This window comes from Pseudorca crassidens, chromosome 5 (assembly GCF_039906515.1).
Source record: "Pseudorca crassidens isolate mPseCra1 chromosome 5, mPseCra1.hap1, whole genome shotgun sequence".
Lineage (NCBI taxonomy): Eukaryota > Metazoa > Chordata > Mammalia > Artiodactyla > Delphinidae > Pseudorca > Pseudorca crassidens.
The window spans coordinates 130,471,051-130,489,056 of record NC_090300.1 but is presented as its reverse complement, the minus strand read 5'-3'; the positions used below and the strand labels follow the sequence as shown (position 1 = coordinate 130,489,056).

At 40.1% G+C, this 18,006-nt stretch overlaps 1 protein-coding gene across 7 annotated transcripts in view; it reads right to left on the bottom strand.

Annotated features, from left to right (window-relative positions):
• Positions 1–15,619, bottom strand: part of JAM2 (junctional adhesion molecule 2) — a 407,749-nt gene extending 392,130 nt beyond the window's left edge. For 6 of the 7 annotated variants that reach the window (XR_010943810.1, XR_010943811.1, XM_067739257.1 and 3 more), the window contains exon 1: positions 14,772–15,619. Coding sequence is in view for 4 of the 7 variants with exons in the window: in XM_067739257.1 (XP_067595358.1) it covers positions 14,772–14,994 (223 nt within the window). In the remaining 3 variants the exon portion in view is untranslated. The remainder of the gene's footprint in view (positions 1–14,771) is intronic. The other variant, XM_067739261.1, reaches the window with a different exon arrangement.
• Positions 15,620–18,006: the final 2,387 nt, after the last annotated feature.

Below are 18,006 nucleotides of genomic sequence, written 5' to 3'. Positions count from 1 at the left end.
ATATATAAAAATTTTTTTCTTTATTAAATATTTAAGTAGGTATCAACTCAAATTGAAGACATATGTCTACAACTCCATTAGAACAACTAACAAAATTTAAAATACTTCCTTGGTATAATCTAATATCCAGCCCTAGTCCAATTTGCTTGATGTTTTATTTGAATCAGGATCCAAACCATGTCTCAACATTACATTTGCTTTGTAGGCTTTTTGTCTTGGTTTGTTCTAATCTAAAGCTAACCTGCTCTTTCCTCCCTTTTATTTTTTCCTTTCATGCCATTGACTTGTTGCAGAAACCTGGTCAGTTATTCTGTAGAAAAGCCCAGTTTCTGAGTTTGTGTGTGGCCTTGTGGGGTCATTTAATCTATGTATCTACTCTCCTTCAAAAAGAAGTTAGCTTGTCTAGAGGGTTGACTCAAGGAAAGGTCACTATTTTTTTTGAGGGATGGTAAAAATACTACATAGGGAATGTTATATGCTTCCTATTATATCACTGAATGTTTGGTTGTGCCACTTTTAATGACGTTAAGACTAAATAGTGGTTTCAGGTGATAAAGAGACTGATTCCTCCATTGTAAAGTTTCCCATCAACATTTTTTCTGTTTTTACGCATTAATAATCATATCCTAAGCCAATTACAAGTTTCAGGATAATGATAATTAGTTTCTATTTTTTCTATTATCTTTGCCCATTTATTAGCTTGAATTCTAAAAAGAAGAACTTTTCCTTGTCAATTAAGGATGTGGTTACATATGCAAACATAAAGGAAAGCAGGACAAAGCCTTATTATTGACTGCCAAATATCAGAGTAAGAAGAAACTGACTTAGTTCAGATGGTGACCAAAGCGTGGTAACTGTGTCTTTTTTTTTTTTTCTAATTGACTTTCTCTCTCTTTTTGGTATCTGCATAATTAATACATTAAAAAATATATTCAACATCTTTAAATCAATTGCATTCAATATTTAAAAAAATTTTTTTGATTCTCAAATTGCCTCTAATTTGGCCAAAGGGAGCCCTTTTATGTTGATTCCTGTGTCTTTTAGACACAACCTCAGTAGCTCGGAGAGTTCTAACTTGCTTTCTGGTGCAACAAAATGTCCCACACTCATATATGCCCAACTCTAAACACGGAATCAGATGCTCCTCCAAAGATCCCGAGTCACTGCTAGTGTGGAATGGTATCTAGATCACAGTCTGTTTGTGATCATTTTTACGGGGTTGTAGAATAGATTATATTATTATTCCCAACTACTCATTCCCTTCCCACTTATTATCGCATGATTTCCAGGGCATCGTGGCAGGCAGAATACACTCCCCTACCCCAGTTCCAGGTCTGGCCATGTGACGTGCTTTGACCAGTGGACATCCATCATGTTAAGTGGATGCTTTCAGAGCTGTTGCATGATTTAGCTCTGCCTCCTGCCTTTGCCCTTGGCCACAAGGACTGTCTCTCCCAAATAGGGGCAGCTCTTTCAGCCTGGGGCCAGGAATGAGACATGTAAAGCAGAGATTTTGCAGCTGACCTGGAGCCACCAAAATTGAAAAGCAGCAAAAATGATGCATATAGTTGCAAACTACTGAGATTTGGGTGGGTTTTGTTACTTCATAAGAGCTGACTGATACAGGTTGTGATTTCATCTAGGCCTTTTTAGTAGACAGATACAGAAAATGTGTCATTCTTTCTTTTTTTTTTGTATTTTTCTTTTTCTTTCATTTTTTAAAATTTAAATACAGTTGATTTATAATATTAGTTTCAGGTATACAGCAAGGTGATTCAGTTACTGTATATATATATATATATATATATATACACATATATATGTTTATGTATATATATATTCTTTATCAGATTCTTGCATCTGAAAAAAGCATCATGAGTTCATAGTGATTTTTCAAATCAAATATACCATTATAGGGCTTTAACTTACCTTTTTAAAAAACATTATACATGTATCTCTTTTTTCCTACAATGAAAATCTTTATCTTTCTATATCGATATAATTACTGATTTGAATTGTCCTGTAATACAAAGTAGTTTCAAAAGAACAAAACTACTATTTTAAATTACTTTAGTTTACAAAGTATTTGTAGCTTTATTCATCCCTAAAGTATATCCTACTATTCAGGGGAATATTATTTTCTAAGCTCAGACTGGAGCTTCTTTCCTCTATGTGGTTATATCACTGATTTGATATACAGTAGGTTCATCTCTTTCCATCTGTTTTCAATTTTCACAGATGGATGCTTTAATGAATTTTATCTTTTCAATAAAACCTTTAAGTTTTCAAAATCAAATCTATGTAATAAGTTATTAAGAGAAATCTGTTCTATTCCTGTCTCTTCTACCCATTGTGAATAGTTTTCATTTAACTTCCCAGCATTTCTTTCTTACGAAAAATGTAGCATGTGAAGCTATACAGTTCTGTACCTTGCTTTTTTCACTTACTATATCCATACATGGAGACTGCCCTCATTCCTTTCCATGACTACATTGCACACCATTTTATTTATTCAGCCAACCCCCTACTGATGGGTATTTGATTGTTTTCAGTCTTTTTTTAATAAATAATTTTGAAATAAATAATATTATGCATGAATCATGTCCTGTTTTATACAGCTCTGGAACAAGCTCCCAGTAGTGGGGTGGATGAGTCAAAGGGTAGATATGTAATTCTTCTACACATTGCTGAATTCCACTCCAGAGCAGACACCTCATTACACTGCCCATCAAGAGTGTGTGAAAGTGCCTATTTCCATACAACCTCAGTAAAGGAACATGCAGATGAGTTATATGTTTTTGCTAATCTGGTAGACAAGAGATGCAGTCTTTGTGAAGATTTAATAATTTACCTTTCAAGTTATGTTGAGCAGAGCTTCATACTTATCAGTGTTTTTTTTTTTTTTTTTTTGGCTGCGCAGCTTGTGGGATCTTAGTTCCCTGACCAGGGATTGAACCCGGGAGCCTTGGCAGTGAAAGCAAGGAGTCCTATCACTAGACGGCCAGTGAATTCCAAAGAGCTTCATACTTGAAGAATCATTTGAATTTTTCTTCTGGGAACTCTCTAGGGTTTGCTTGTGTGTATGTGTGTGTGTGTGTGTGTGTGTGTGTGTGTGTGTGTGTGTTAGCATGCCCATGTGCCATTTTTCTATTTTGTTCTTTATATTTTTATTCTCTTTCCATTTTTATGGGCTCTTTGTTATATCAGTGATAATACTCTTTGGTTGAGGATTAAACTACAAATATATTTTCCCAATTAGACATTTATCTTTTGATTTGTGTATAGTGTTTTATTTTTTTCATGCAGATGCTCTTTGGCTATATAGTCCAATTCATAGAAGAACGTACCATGCTTTGTTCTGTTTTGTTTTGTTTGTTTTGTTTTGTTTGTTTTGTTTTGCTTGTGGGCAATGGTCTTATTTATTTGCTTACTTACTTACATTTAGATCTCTGATTCATTTGGACTTTATCCCTATGTACACTATCAGGTTCAGATCGAATTTACCTTAAATCACTGCACAACTGTTGTAACAACATTTAATAAGAATTCTCAATGGTTTGAGATGCTACCATTTTATATGTGGATAAATAGATAGATAGATAAATACAGACATATAGAAAGGTAGGTTTAGATAGATAGATCTCTATTTTTATCCCTATCTATCCTAAATTTATAAATGAACTTGCGCCAATTTCTGGACTTTATATTCTGTTCCATCGGTCTGTCAGTCTCTTCATGTACCAGTCCCACAGTGTTTTAATTACAGAGCCTTTATCAAACTCTGTAATATAGGGCTATCACCACTTCATTTCTGCCCAAAGGTATTAGTGTTTGCATCTAATATAATATTTATTTTATGTATATTTTATAATTAATGTAATATATTGATACAAAAATACATGTATATAATTTATAACCAAAAACTTACATTGGGGCATACGCTCTTTAAAAAAAAAAAAGTAGAATATGGAATCAAAAAAAAAAGTTTGAGGGCTTCCCTGGTGGCGCAGTGGTTGAGAGTCCGCCTGCCGATGCAGGGGACACAGGTTCGTGCCCCGGTCCGGGAAGATCCCACATGCCGCGGAGTGGCTGGGCCCATGCGCCATGGCCGCTGAGCCTGCACGTCCGGAGCCTGTGCTCCGCAATGGGAGAGGCCACAACAGTGAGAGGCCCGCGTACCGCAAAAAAAAAAAAAAAAAAAAAGAAGAGGTAAGGGATTTTGGACTTAGACCTTCAGAGAGGACTTGCGTTTGGCAACATGGAGAACATTTGAACAAGGAGGACAATGACAGTAGAAGAGATGGAGGCTGGGAGGAGAAACATTGTATCTAGATAAAATGCCATAGAGGTTCACTCCCTTACACACACACACACACACACACACACGGCACAAACACAAAAGAACCTGACTTCTTCTGGGACCGAAAGCATTATATGGTGTCATAGTACAGTGATACCATAGCTCCAATCAGTTTATGTAAAACTTTTATATATTTTATGGCAGAGCTCACTGTGTTTAGATTATTGGATTAAATAATAATAACCAGTAATTAAATTATTGGATTGAATAGATCAGTGTTTATTTACACTTGAGTCATTGTTTATTTCATATGTCCATTCTACTTTTGATTAGAATCCACTCCTATTTTAAAGTGACTCTAGAGCATTTTTTAAAAATATAAACACAATTCTCTCTTTTCAAATTTAGCACTTTCCCAGTAGCTCAACGTGTTCCAATTTTATTCATGGTCATTACTTCTTTCCTCTCCTTTAAAAATAGCAGCAGCTTTCACTTGTCTGTAAATCCTAGCTGGTGCTGCTGTCTCTGTCCTCTCTGGCCCTTACTCTTTTCTCCTTTGGATTTTTTTACTGGGTCTCGGTTGGAATTTTTCTCTTTCTAGTTTTGATCACTGGTTTGGGAGTTTATTTCCCTCTGTTTTGTTATAGCACTTGGTTTCACTACTTATATTTAGTGGTTTTAACTAGAAGATCGTCCCTACTGCATCTTGGCATAGGGTTTTAAAAAGGCCTCTTCAAGATGTTATCATGAGTCCTGTTTGGTGACCCAGCTTTGGGTTGTGGCTTTAGTTACTGGTAAAAATAGATACTTTGTAGGAAAGCACAGAATATTATACACAATATGATTTGATCTGTTGGAAGTTGCAGAACATTAAGCACAGTAATTTTTATTTTTAAAGAAACTATACAGGTATGCTCATATATGCTGGAACTACATTCCCCGCCCCACGATTTTTCTGGAATCACATGCAAGAAACTTAAGAGTGGGCTACTTCATTGATGAGGAAGTAGAGAAAAGGGAACCCTTATACACTATTGGTAGGAATGTAAATTGGTGCAAGCACTGTGAAAAACAGCATGCGGGTTCCTCAAAAAACTAAAAACAGAGCTACCATGTGATGCAGCAATTCCATTTCAGGGCATATATCTGAAGAAAACAAAAACGCTAATTCAAAAAGATACATGCACCCCGATGTTCATAGCAGCATTATTTACAGTAGCCAAGATATAGAAGCAACCTAAGTGTCTATCAACAGATGAATGGATAAAGAAGATGTCTCATACACACACACACACACACACACACACACACACACACATACACACACAAACACAATGCAATATTACTCAGCCATAAAAAGAGAATGAAAATTTGTCATTTGCAACAACATGGGTGGACTTGGAGAGTATTATGCTTAGTGAAATAAATCAGAGAAAAACAAATACTGTATAATATCACTTATATGTGGAATCTAAAAAATAAAACAAACTAGTGAATATAACAAAAAGGAAACAGACTCACAGGTATAGAGAATGAACTAGTGGTTACGAGCGGAGGGAGTGAGGGAAAGGGACAACATAGGGGTAGGAGATTAAGAGGTACAACCTACTATGCATACGATAAACAAGCTACAAGGATATATTGTACAGCACAGGGAATATAACCAATATTGTATAATAACTATAAACCGAGTATAACCTTTAAAAATTGTGAATGTCGTATATCTGAAACTTATATAATATTGTACATCAACTATACCTCAATTAAACAATCAGATTAAAAGAGTGGGAGTGGAATAAAAATCAGGAGGACTGTAAAGGAGACAGTTCTCATTTGATGACTTTTCTGTGATGTTCGAATTCACCATATACATAAATTATGCTAGTTGAACATGTAAGTAGATGCATTTTACAGTGATCTATTTTTGTCTTTGATCACGTCCATCATAAAGTATTGAGCAAGTTTTCATAGTGTGAGAAAAGCTAAAACTGAAAACAGCAGGTGACTCTTTTCACAAGATGTGAGCCAGCAAACCGGAAACACCTTGCATAAAGGAGAGAGACCAGCTAGGCTTCTTCACTCTGTACAAATATAAAGACAAATTTGTCCCAAAATGTCCCTGTGAGGCACTTTGAAGACTAAAACAAAATAGAAAATCCAACGAAACAAATAAAATCTTGAGTCCAATGACATGAGAGAGAGAGAAAGACAAGACTCTTTAGTTAAGGACTAAAACTCATGTCAGTTATGCTCACGAGGATGCTCAGGGCTTTTGGAGCCCAGACAGTGGAAAGCTAAGAGAGTGGCTCTTTTTCTTTTTTAAATCATTCAAGAGCACTTTATTTACTCACATAGAGTCCCCTCTTGTACGTTTCCCCACTTCCAGTTTCTAGAAGGAAATATTTGACATTTTTCTCCACAAAGTTTCTTTCCCAGTGGGCTGTTAGCAATGTCAACAACAGCAGTAGGAGATCCTTTGAAGACCTGGAGAACGCAGTTGAACAGGCATGAATGACCCGTTTACTCAGAGCAAAATGAAGTGTTTACCTCTATTTTCAATAGTTTTACAGAATTTCTGGGAGGAAAATTATGGTTTAATCAGTACTCGTCGAATTCTGTCCTTTAGAACACTATACAGTTCTGTGGTTGTACTTCGGGAACCGTTCAAAATTGTTTCCGAAAAATATATTTTTTAAATTATTATTTTTTTATTGAAGTATAGTTGACTTACAATGTTGTGTTAGTTTCAGGTATACAACAAAGTATATATATATATATATATTCTTTTTCAGATTCTTTTCCATTATAGGCTTATTATAAGATATTGAATATAGTTCCCTGTGCTACATGGTACGTCCTTGTTGTTTATCTATTTTATATATAGTAGTGTGAATCTATTAATCCCAAACTCCTAATTTATCCCTCCCCGCCCTTCCTTTTTAGTAACCACAAGTTTGTTTTCTATGTCTGTAAGTCTATTTCTGTTTTGGAAATAAGTTCATTTTAGATTCCACATATAAGTGATATTATATGCTATTTATATTTCTCTGTCTGACTTACTGCATTATTTCATTCTTTTTATGGCTGAGTAATATTCCACTGTGTATATTTACCACATCTTCTTTATCTATTCATCTGTCAATGGACATTTAGGTTGCTTCCATGTCTTGGCTATTGTAAATAGAGCTTCAATGAACACTGGGATGCCTGTATCTTTTCAAATTAGAGTTTTTGTCTTTTCCGGATCTGTGCCCAGGAATGGGATTGCTGGATCATATGGTAAGTCTATTTTTAGTTTTTTAAGGAACCTCCATACTGCTTCCATAGTGACTGCACCAATTTATATTCCCATCAACAGTGTAGGAGGGTTCCCTTTAAGAGAGCAGTTCCTGACCTACTTCACAGGACTAGGTCCAGGACAGTGTTCTGCTTCTCTCCTCATAAAACATAAGAACAATTCAAACTGCAGAACACTGCTGACCCACTCATTGGTTTGAAGATCCTCAGTAGGGTTCTGTGGGCCTGTCAGCAGGCATTCATTTGAGCACACACATCCTCTCTCTCTCTCTTTCTCTCTCTCTCTCTCATGCACACACTCATACCCTTAGTAATATAGAAGGCCATCACAGCTAATCAAGTCACCCTCCAAAGGGTGGCAACTTGGTGAAACTCTAAAAACACTTAAAACAATACTGATGGAAGACAAACTCAGGTATTGGAAAAGAGAACAACACTGAAAGAAGAGAAATAGTAACCCAAAGAGCTACTGTTTTACGTTTATATGCTGGGAGCTGAACAGAAAGTTGGAAACACCTCCAGTATACATGATTTTTTTAAAAAAATCCTTAAAAACCAAAGAACAATTTTTCTCAAATCCCTGATTAATTAACTACATTTCAAATAATAAAACAATTTTCTGTGGGTATATGTATATGTTTAATGATATACGTTTGTGTATGTATATATTTCAGTAAACTATATAAAAGACATACTTAGGAAGTAATTGCCTGGACCACTCCAATCACTGGTCTCCCCATTTCCAACTTCCCACCTACCCATTCTGCCCATTCTCTATCCTCCATCCACTGGGTTCTCTTTTTGAAATGCAAATCTGACGGATATTCAGCGTTTAAAAGCCTTCAATGGCTTCTCCTTACTTTAGGATAAATTCAAAATCCTAACTGTGTCTCACAAAGCCCTCCACCGCCTGGCTGCTGCCTCTCACCCTCCCCTGCTCTCCATACTCTGGCCTTAAAGAACTTATTTTATTCCTTCACCCTCTTCCTGAACGCTCTCCCCCAGGGACATCTGTGCATGCTGCTGGCACCATCAGAAATGGTCTCCCTCATCTTCTTTACCTGGTTACGAGTATAATCTTTTCATAGATAGATAGAGATGTATGTGTGTGTATTCTGTAATAAAACTTAAAAAAACACATTCTAAAAAAATTCTTTTTTAACATTTTAAAGTTTTTAATCTAACATTTTAGTTATTTTATTTTACTTTTTGGCCATGCTGCACGGCTTGTGGAATCTTAATTCCCGACCAGGGATTGAACCAGTGCCCACTGCAGTGGAAGCGTGGAGTCCTAACCATTAGACCGCCAGGGAATTCCCTAAAATAAACTCTTAAAATAATAAAAGTAAATAAAACAGGCTGTTTAAACTAGTACAGTACTTATGAAACAGCCTATTCTTCGTCTATGACTCTCAGAAATGTCAGAAATCCATTATAAGTGATAATATGAATGTTTAACTTCATTGCCCCCAAATTTTAACAATAACAACAGTAACAGTTTTTTAAATGCTTTATACATGTGAACACATTTCTTTCTCCCTAAACCTCTATGAGGTAAGTACTGTTATTGGGATTGTCACCATTACAGATGGGTCAACTAACCCACACAAAAGTCAAATAACTTGTACAAAGTCACAAAGCTAGTAAGTGAGCAGAGTTCAGCATCAGAGTACGTCCTCTTTACCACTACACTATGCCATCTGAAATACAGCTCAAAAAATGCAAATCTATAACACTATGAAGTATAATTTAAAGGGAAGAGTTATGGTTGCTCCATAGGCTCTAGAATGTTCTTGGCCACAACACCGATTACACACATCCTAATTTTGGTTCCTGTGGTAGGCAAAATAATCCCCCCCACCCCCGGCAAGGTGTCCACATCCTAATTCCAGGAACCTATAAATATGTTACCTTACATGGTAAATAGGAAATAAGGTTGCAGATGGAATTAAAGTCGCTAACCAGCTGATCTTGAGATGAGTAGATTATTCTGGATTACCCAGGTGGGCCTGATGCAATTTTAATGGTCCTTATAAGTGGAAGAGGGAGGCAGAAGAGAGAGAACCAGAGATATGGCAGCCTGGCATCGCTGGCTTTGCATCTGGAGGAATGGGGCCATGGCTGGCCTCTAGAAGCTGGAAAACACACAGAAACAGATTCTCCCCTAGACCCTCCAGAAGGAACACTGCCCTTCCCATACCTCGATTTTAGCCCAGTGAGACCTATTTCACACTTCTGACCTCTAGAAATTTAAGATAATAAATTTGTGCGGCATTAAATTTATCGTAATTTGTTACTGTGACAATAGGAAACTAATATAGTTGGGCTTTTTTCCCCTGAGTTCTAACCTCAGTAACACCTTCCAAGAAAGTAGTGCTCAGTTTTAAGTTTTCTTTTTCTTTTTTTGCCAAAGAAAGCACTTGACCCAGATTCTGACTCACCCTCATCTTCCTCGAAACGTCAATCTGGGAGGGCTTCCCTGGTGGCGCAGTGGTTAAGAATCCGCCTGCCAGTACAGGGGGCAGGGGTTCGAGCCCTGGTCCGGGAAAATCCCACATGCCGCAGAGCAACTAAACCCGTGCGACACAACTACTGAGCCTGCACTCTAGAGCCCACGAGCCACAACTACTGAGCCCACGTGCCACAACTACTGAAGCCTGCGTGCGTAGAGGCCGTGCTCCGCAACAAGAGAAGCCACTGCAGTGAAAAGCCTGCGCGCCGCAACGAGGAGTAGCCCCTGCTGGCTGCAACCAGAGAAAGCCCACGCGCAGCAATGAAGACCCATCCAAAAATAAAATAAATAAATTTATTTTTAAAAAAACATCAATCTGGCAATACAGGTAGCCTGTAGTATCGGCTCAGCAGTGGTGTCACTACATTGTTATGGGATGTAAAGAAATGTTATTTTAAACAATGGCTTTTACAGATTTCTGCTGGTCTGACTTTAACAAACACAGTGGCTCTTGCCTCTATGGTCTAATACATCTTCTCCACCAAATAGGCCCACTGGAGGAAGAGAGTGTGATAGAAACCATGCGCAGAGCAAATGTGTGTAAATACACATGGGCTTCTCTCATTGAACTGCTCATGTGGAGGGGTAAATGAGTGTCCTCAGCCATAGGGAACTCACTGTTCTCTTTATGCTGATATTTTTGCTTTTGACATCTTCCTTTTTAATGTCATGTCTGTTACTGTCTTAAAATGATTATCAGGTCTACCAGCAAGCACAATTTGACCTTTGCATTCATCTTGACTATGTCAAGATGGAACCAGTTCTCTTCAGCTAGTTGATTATGATGCTTTGCTCTTAACAATGTTGACAGAGGGCAGAATTTTCCTGGCACCGGTTTCCTGGAGTGCTGTTTTGGGTCAATTCCATCATAGAGGCAGAACCTTGTAATTTTGCAGAAGATCCAAACCTCTCTCTGCCTCCACGGTCCTTGTCAGTTGATGAGAGATTACAAACTCAGGCCAAGTTGCCTGGCTTGGGTTCCAGTCTAGATCTGAGGACAAGCTGCCACCAGATGTGTATTGCCAAGAACAGCACACTGCTCTCATTCACATTCAACTCCTTTTCTGACATCTCACCTATGCAGAATAAGTTAGGGCTTCATGATTTATAATACAATCATTAACTCTATCCATACATTTCTTCCACCCACTCCACCTTATCCCCTTCCCCTTCGACAGGTGTATATTTACCCGTACTATTAACCAAGCACTTTGCTCAGCACTGGACATACAGTAGTGAGCAAACATCAAGAAATTTCTTCCCACATGGAGCTTCTATTTTAGTGGGAAAGAAAAATATAATTCAACTAAACACACAAATAAATGTCCATCTATCAACAGGTACACTGAAATCATAATTTAAGTAACAACAACAAAAAGCAATCCTCCTGACTACCAAAAAGAAACAAAGAATATTGACAGATAGAAGTAAAAGGAAAGAATGGGAATGAGCATGATATTATACATATTAGGATTGAGACAAAAGAGTGGTACAGTCGTATTTGGGATGAATATCAAGAAGATGAGATATAATTAGAGCATAAGGAATCCACTGTCTTTTCTTGAATGAAGATGATAAAAAGAGTTAAGTGTTCAGAAAAATGAGAGTGAAGGCCAGCTATCTATGCAACAAAGTCTCTGATCTTCAAATCCCAGTGCCACCTCTTTCCAGCCTAGATAAGTGAGCCCAGACAAGTAACTTAGCTTTCCTGAGCCTTAGGGTCCCTACCTGTAAGTTGAAGATATGTTCTATCTCATGCATTTGTTGAGAACTTAAAAAGAGAAAACATACAGGAAAGTCCTAGGAACAGTGTGATACATAGGTAAGCCTTCAGTACAGTTTTTGGATCTGGATGTGAAACCTGAGTGGATAAATCAAAAATAGGACGGTGGGGTGAAACTTAGCCTCGAAGAACATTCTTGTTTTTTCAACAACACCCTAAAAGCAATGAATGTACCTAGTGCCCAGATCTTGGTTTCTAATACCATTCTCCAATCAAAGGAACCAGGGCTCCTTGGAGCAGTGGCTGATTCTGGAACTGGAGCAGAAAATATACAGGATCAGCCTGGAGCACTTTGTGGGACCAGAAAGTAAGGAAGTGCCAAAAACAAACAAACAAACACACATATATACACAATGATGGGGGGATGTCAAAGGGACACAGGAACCAATTTTAAGAACTCCCAATGGCCAAAGCTGACAATCTAAAATAAATAAAATAGTATTGGACTGTTATCCAAAGTGCAAAATAAATATTGATGAGCTTATGCTGACATAAAAAAAAAATAGATGAATGAATGAATGAATGGAGTGGGGGGAGAGACATCTCTCAAGCAGAGAAATTCCAAGTAATTTATGGAGCTACTCCACTCTCAAGGAGGTGGAGTATAACTCTTCTTCCTTAAGTGTGAGTTGTACATAGTGATTTCCTTCCAAAAAATACAGTATGGAAAGTGGGGGGGAAGGTAACCCATGGAGATACCTGGCATACACTACCCGACCAGGTGATAAAGGTTAACATCAACAGTGATAAGTCATGGTCACAGTATGTACCCTTGATATGATGTGATGAAAATGATACTTCACCTCGGAGATCGCCCTCCAAAAAAAACCATAAACCCAGTCTAGTCATGAGAAAAATATCAGAGAAATACCAATTGAGGGACATTCTACAAAATATTTTGCCAATACGCCTCAAACCTGCCAAGGTAATAACAAAACAAGGGAAGTCTGAGAAACTGTCACAGCTAAGAGGAGCCTAAGGATACATACAGGATTACTAAATGTACTGTGGTGTCCTGGATGGGATCCTGGAGCAGAAAAGAACATCAGGGAAGAATGAAGGAAATCTGAAAAAAGTATGGACTTCAGTTAATAATAATGTATCAGTATTGGTTCCTTAATTGTGACAAATGTATCACACTAATGTAAAATATTAATAATAGGGGAAAGTGGGTGTGGTGTATATGGGAACTCTCTATACCATCTTTGTAATTTTTCTTTAAGTCTAAACTGTTATAAAAATTTTAAAAAAGCAAATAAAACATTCTTGCAATATCAGACCTTTTGGCATCCCAGGAACAATACAGAAAAGATCCCTGCACACTTCCAAATTAATCCCCTGTAGGAGTCAGGGTTAGGAGGGCCAAAGTGTTAGCTTTACCCAAAGCTTGAAAAAGCGCTTATTCTGCCTATTCATCTAAGCCTGTGTTTGCCTCTGGGTTATTCTTGGCTACAGTTTCAAACTTAGGGTGTATTGTTTCTATTTTGATTACTGTGTAGGAATACCAGAGTAAAATAATTTTCTCTGTTTTTAATTAGTGATAATTCTACACTAAAGTCAGTCCTTTTTATTTCAAATTTAAGACTGTCAGTGAAATACATAACTTTTCCGGTAGTTTTGTTACAATTCCTCCAGTCTGCCTCTTTGTTGCCTTTCGGCATTAGTGATTTTTTTGTCTGTGTGTTCAACATGATACCAATTGATATGTCAAAATTGCGTAATGGTTTTTATTGTGAAGCCTTGACTTCTTGGTTTGATTTCCTATAATATAGGTCAGCACATGCCCCCTTCACTGAGACAACTTGCACCTTCTTTCCCCACTCAGGGACAAAAACTCACACCACGTTGAGCTGAGCAATACTCAGGCAATGAGAGCTCGAGAAAGAGTCATTGTTTTATGCTATTAGACACGCAACCTGCAGGTTATTTTAAGTATTATATTATCAGAACTTGAATAGCAACAACAATAATGCATTCTATTAAAAATAAATAAAAGGAAAGTAAAAAGAAAAAAAGGAAAAACGAAAGAAAAAGGAAAACTTCGTTTCTTAAGTGTGCTAAAGATCTATTGTAATCTCCTCCATTTTTTTCTAAAAAGTTAATGCGAGAAAAACAAAATAATAGGAAACATTCCCAGGATTTTAAATCTTATGAGCCCAGAATCCGTGAAAATCCTGTTTAGAACCATCCCGTGAAGTTGGCTTTGGGACGTCTCCCGCTACTGCATCAGAGCTTCTGTATCTTTCTAACAATCCCGTTGACGTACCCTGAGGACACAGCAGCTGGCTGGAGCGCCCAGACCAGACTCCTCTAACTGAATGTAGATGTACAGGTGGAGAGGATACAAGTAATTCTGGCTCAACAGCCAGGAATTCCCTCCCACCACGCGTCCCAAAAGTGCACTGCACATTAGCGGCACAATTGGGACCCTCAAAAGCCATGACAATTCTAATAGTGCCCCCTGCTCTAGTGCTAAGCGTGTGGCCGGCGCCTGCCTCCGAGTGATGCCATCTTGGGATCTTAGCATCTTCTAAGGAGTTAGTGAGTTTTGCATTCTATTCACGTTTCCGTGTCTTTGAAAACTCAACCCAACTTTGCAAGATGAGAACCTGCTGGTGTGGACCCTTAACTTTCTCTAACTAGAACTAACAAAATCAGATGAGATTTACACTAAACTGAGACCTCCGGCCCCCCGCCGCAGACGGCACCCTCGAATTCTGGGCTCGCTGGGTGTCAAGTCAGCTGCCCCGCGGCAGACCTTCCGTCCGGGACCCCAGAGAAAGCCCTCCGCCAGCGCCGAGCGTAGTAGGGGCTGGAGGTTTGGGGGAGCTGGTCTCAGCAGGAGTGGGTGGGAGGGTGGCGGTACCCCAGCAACTTACAGTCCAGGGCGACCACCAGGTAGCGCAGCAGCAACAGGAGGAGGCGGTGGCGGCTCCTCCTCGCCATCTTCGCGGGGTCGGGAGCTGCCGACTCCTCGGAAGCCGAGGGTCCCGGCGGCGGGAGCGCGGAAGCGCGGGAGGCAGCCCGGGGGGGCACTGAACTTCTCGGGGCGGGAGCAGAGACACTCTTGCAGGGGAGGGGAGGGGCGGGGCCTGATGGCATGTCAGTTTCCCCCTTCCAGGGGCGTCTTCTTAACCGGCTCCCTAGAGGCGGGTCTGGCCTAACCGGGGACCTGGGGGGGTCTGGACAGTTCTTTTTCTTTCGGGGGGGGGGGGGCGTGTGGGGAGGTTGGGACGGGGCGGGCCGAGGAAGCCGGACGAGGTGTCGGCTGGGTCCTAATGAGGGGGCCGGAGGAGGCGACGGGCGGAAGGGAAGCCCTGGCGGGGCGGGCGGCCCCCGCCCCCGCGCCGCCGGGATTGATCGGCTTTGTGTCTGGTCCGGCGCGGGGCTGCCAGCTGTCCCCCAGGGCGAGGAGCCCGGGCGCGGGAGGCGCTGGCCGCAGGGCTTGGGGGTGGGGCGCGGAGGAGGGGGGACTGCGCCTGCCTTGCTCCGACTCCTCTCTTCCCCTCCTTGGCACAAAACTTCTCTGGGGGTTTTCAGCCTAAGGGTGGAGATCTTTGGAAAATTTCTGGCCAACCCGCGAACCTGCGGGGTAGGCGCTCCGGAGAGATGGGGTTCGCCGGCTCCGCCTTGGAGGCGAAGGGGGGAAAAAGCAATCAAGACTCGAGCTGGAAGGCAGGACTCAGATTTTAGCAATCGCCTTGGTCTCTTCTCGGTGTAAGCTTTCTGCTTCTTTGGAGAGTTGAGGTGTGTTTTGTGTTCTTTGCTTTTCACGTGTCAGAGTTAGAAGTTCATCTAACGGTGTGAAATATTTATCATGTTTCTTTCCAGTTATATAACTGCCGCCTGTGGAGTTTTCCACATGTTAAAACTCTACAGCTGCCCTTTGTCAGGTTTATTTTTGGTCTACAGTGCTTTTAAAAGCGAAACCCATTATGAATGCTCTGTTGCAGTGCTTTAAAATTGACCCGCACTTACAGTGCACACAGTGCAAGGGCTAAACAGGCAATTTTTATATTTACTCCTAGGGACCGAAAATGTCCGCTGCATTCAACAGTACTGACAGGTCTGGAAAAAGACCATTCCCAAGAGAAGAAATAGTTACACTTTTTTTTTTTTTTAACGTAGAATAATGTTAAAGTTCTGTGTAGAAGACAGTTGATTTAGTGGTGTGCACACGAAGAATTTAGTTAGCTCAGTGGACAAAGGCAACCAGAGTTCAGATATGCAGAGCTGTGAGGAATGAGCATCCCTGCTGTTTCCTTGGTGACAGTGATGGAAGCTTAATGCCCATGGCGGGAGAGGGACAGAGGACCCAGAAAGGAAAGTCAAAATGGCAAAAATGTGAGAGCTATACTCTAGTCAAGCAAGGAGAAAGGATACAGATTCAACAACAGGCTTAACGCCAGTTTTTCTGGGAGTAACAAGAAAGATTTAATGCTTTACAAGAAAAGTTGTTGGCACCCTCTTTTCTCATTCTTGCCCCAACTATCTGCCTCTTTTGCTCCTTGCTAAAGATACACACACACAAAAGGAGTACTTTTTAAAAAAAATTCTGTGACACCCTATGTGAATAATTGATTCACTCAGTTATCTGTCCCCCAGTCAAGGCATTTGTCAAATAGCTACAATATGCGGCTGCTGGAGGACAATGATGAACAAGATCAAGTCTTTGCTGCTAAGGAGCTCACAGTCTTGAGGAAAGAGAGAATGAGTCCCACCTGGAAAGGCCTCAAATACCACGTCATAAGTGTTACGGGAGGACAGAAAATAATACGTTTTTTATTGAGTGCTTTCTCAGCAGTGGAGTCTGAATACTGCAATATCTAATCCTCCAACAACTCTGTTAGAGAGAAAATATTATCATCCCCACTCTACAGATGAGATAACCAGGCAGAGAGATGCTAAACAGCTTGTTCAAGGTCAAAGGTCAAGGCTAAGGGGAGGTTCCTATGTTGGGGATGCATGCAGGACATATAACCTACACACATCCTCCCATACACTCTTTATCGGCATGGAAAGTTGGGGCAACTTTTGAAAGGAAGGAAATAAGGGAAGGGCATTCTAGGCAGAGCAAAGAGCAGGCTCAAAAGCTGAGAGATCTAAAAATTATGGCTTGTTTAGGAAAAGCAAGTTTCTACAGTGCTAGAGTAGAACACGTGGAATGGGGGCAGGGGAGGTAGCAGAAACTGAAAAGACGTTTGGATTATGAGTGTCATTCAATGTCATACTATAGACTCTAGACCTTATCCTGTAGGTAAAGAGCTTTTGGAAAGCACTAGGGTAGGATATAAAATAATCCACAGTAGAACTGCTCTGTCCATTATGGTAGCCTCTAGATTCATGTGGCTATATAAATTTGAATTCCATTAAATTTAAAATACAATTCTCCGGTCATACTTGTCACGTTTGAGGTTCTCAATAGCCACATCGAGTAGTGTCTGTCCTCCTGGACAATGCAGATATGTAGCATTGCCATCATTCCAGAAAGTTCTATAAGACATTGTTGCCTTAGAATGATGATTCATATGGAAATGTAGAGAATGGTTTAGAGATAAGAGAATCAGAATGTTAGACAAGTCTGAAAACCATTGCAGTGTTCTGAGAAAGAGATGAGGCATGAAGTAAATGGTCACAGTAATTGAAGAGGCAGGTAGATTCCAATGGTATTCCACAGCAGGACTATGTCATCTATCTAGATGATTGTGTCAGCTATAGAGGTGAGAAAGCGGGGGAGTTGTAGTAATGGAGATTTCTAGCCTGGGTGGCTATACGTGGTTATAGATAGCATCATTACCTGAAAACGAAACATAGGCAGCATACATAGTTCCAACAGGATTGGGTTGAGTTGACTAAGGGTTATCTAGTGAGATGACCAGCAACTATTAGAAAAATTGGGCTAGAATTCAGGAAGCCCTCAGAATTGATAAAGAAATAAATGTAGGGCTTCCCTGGTGGTAGAGTGGTTAAGAATCCGCCTGCCAGTGCAGGGGACCCGGGTTGGAGCCCTGGTCCAGGAAGATCCCACATGCCGTAGAGCAACAAAGCCAGAGTGCCACTACCGAGCCTGCGCTCTAGAGCCCGTGAGCCACAACTACTGAGCCTGCGTGCCAC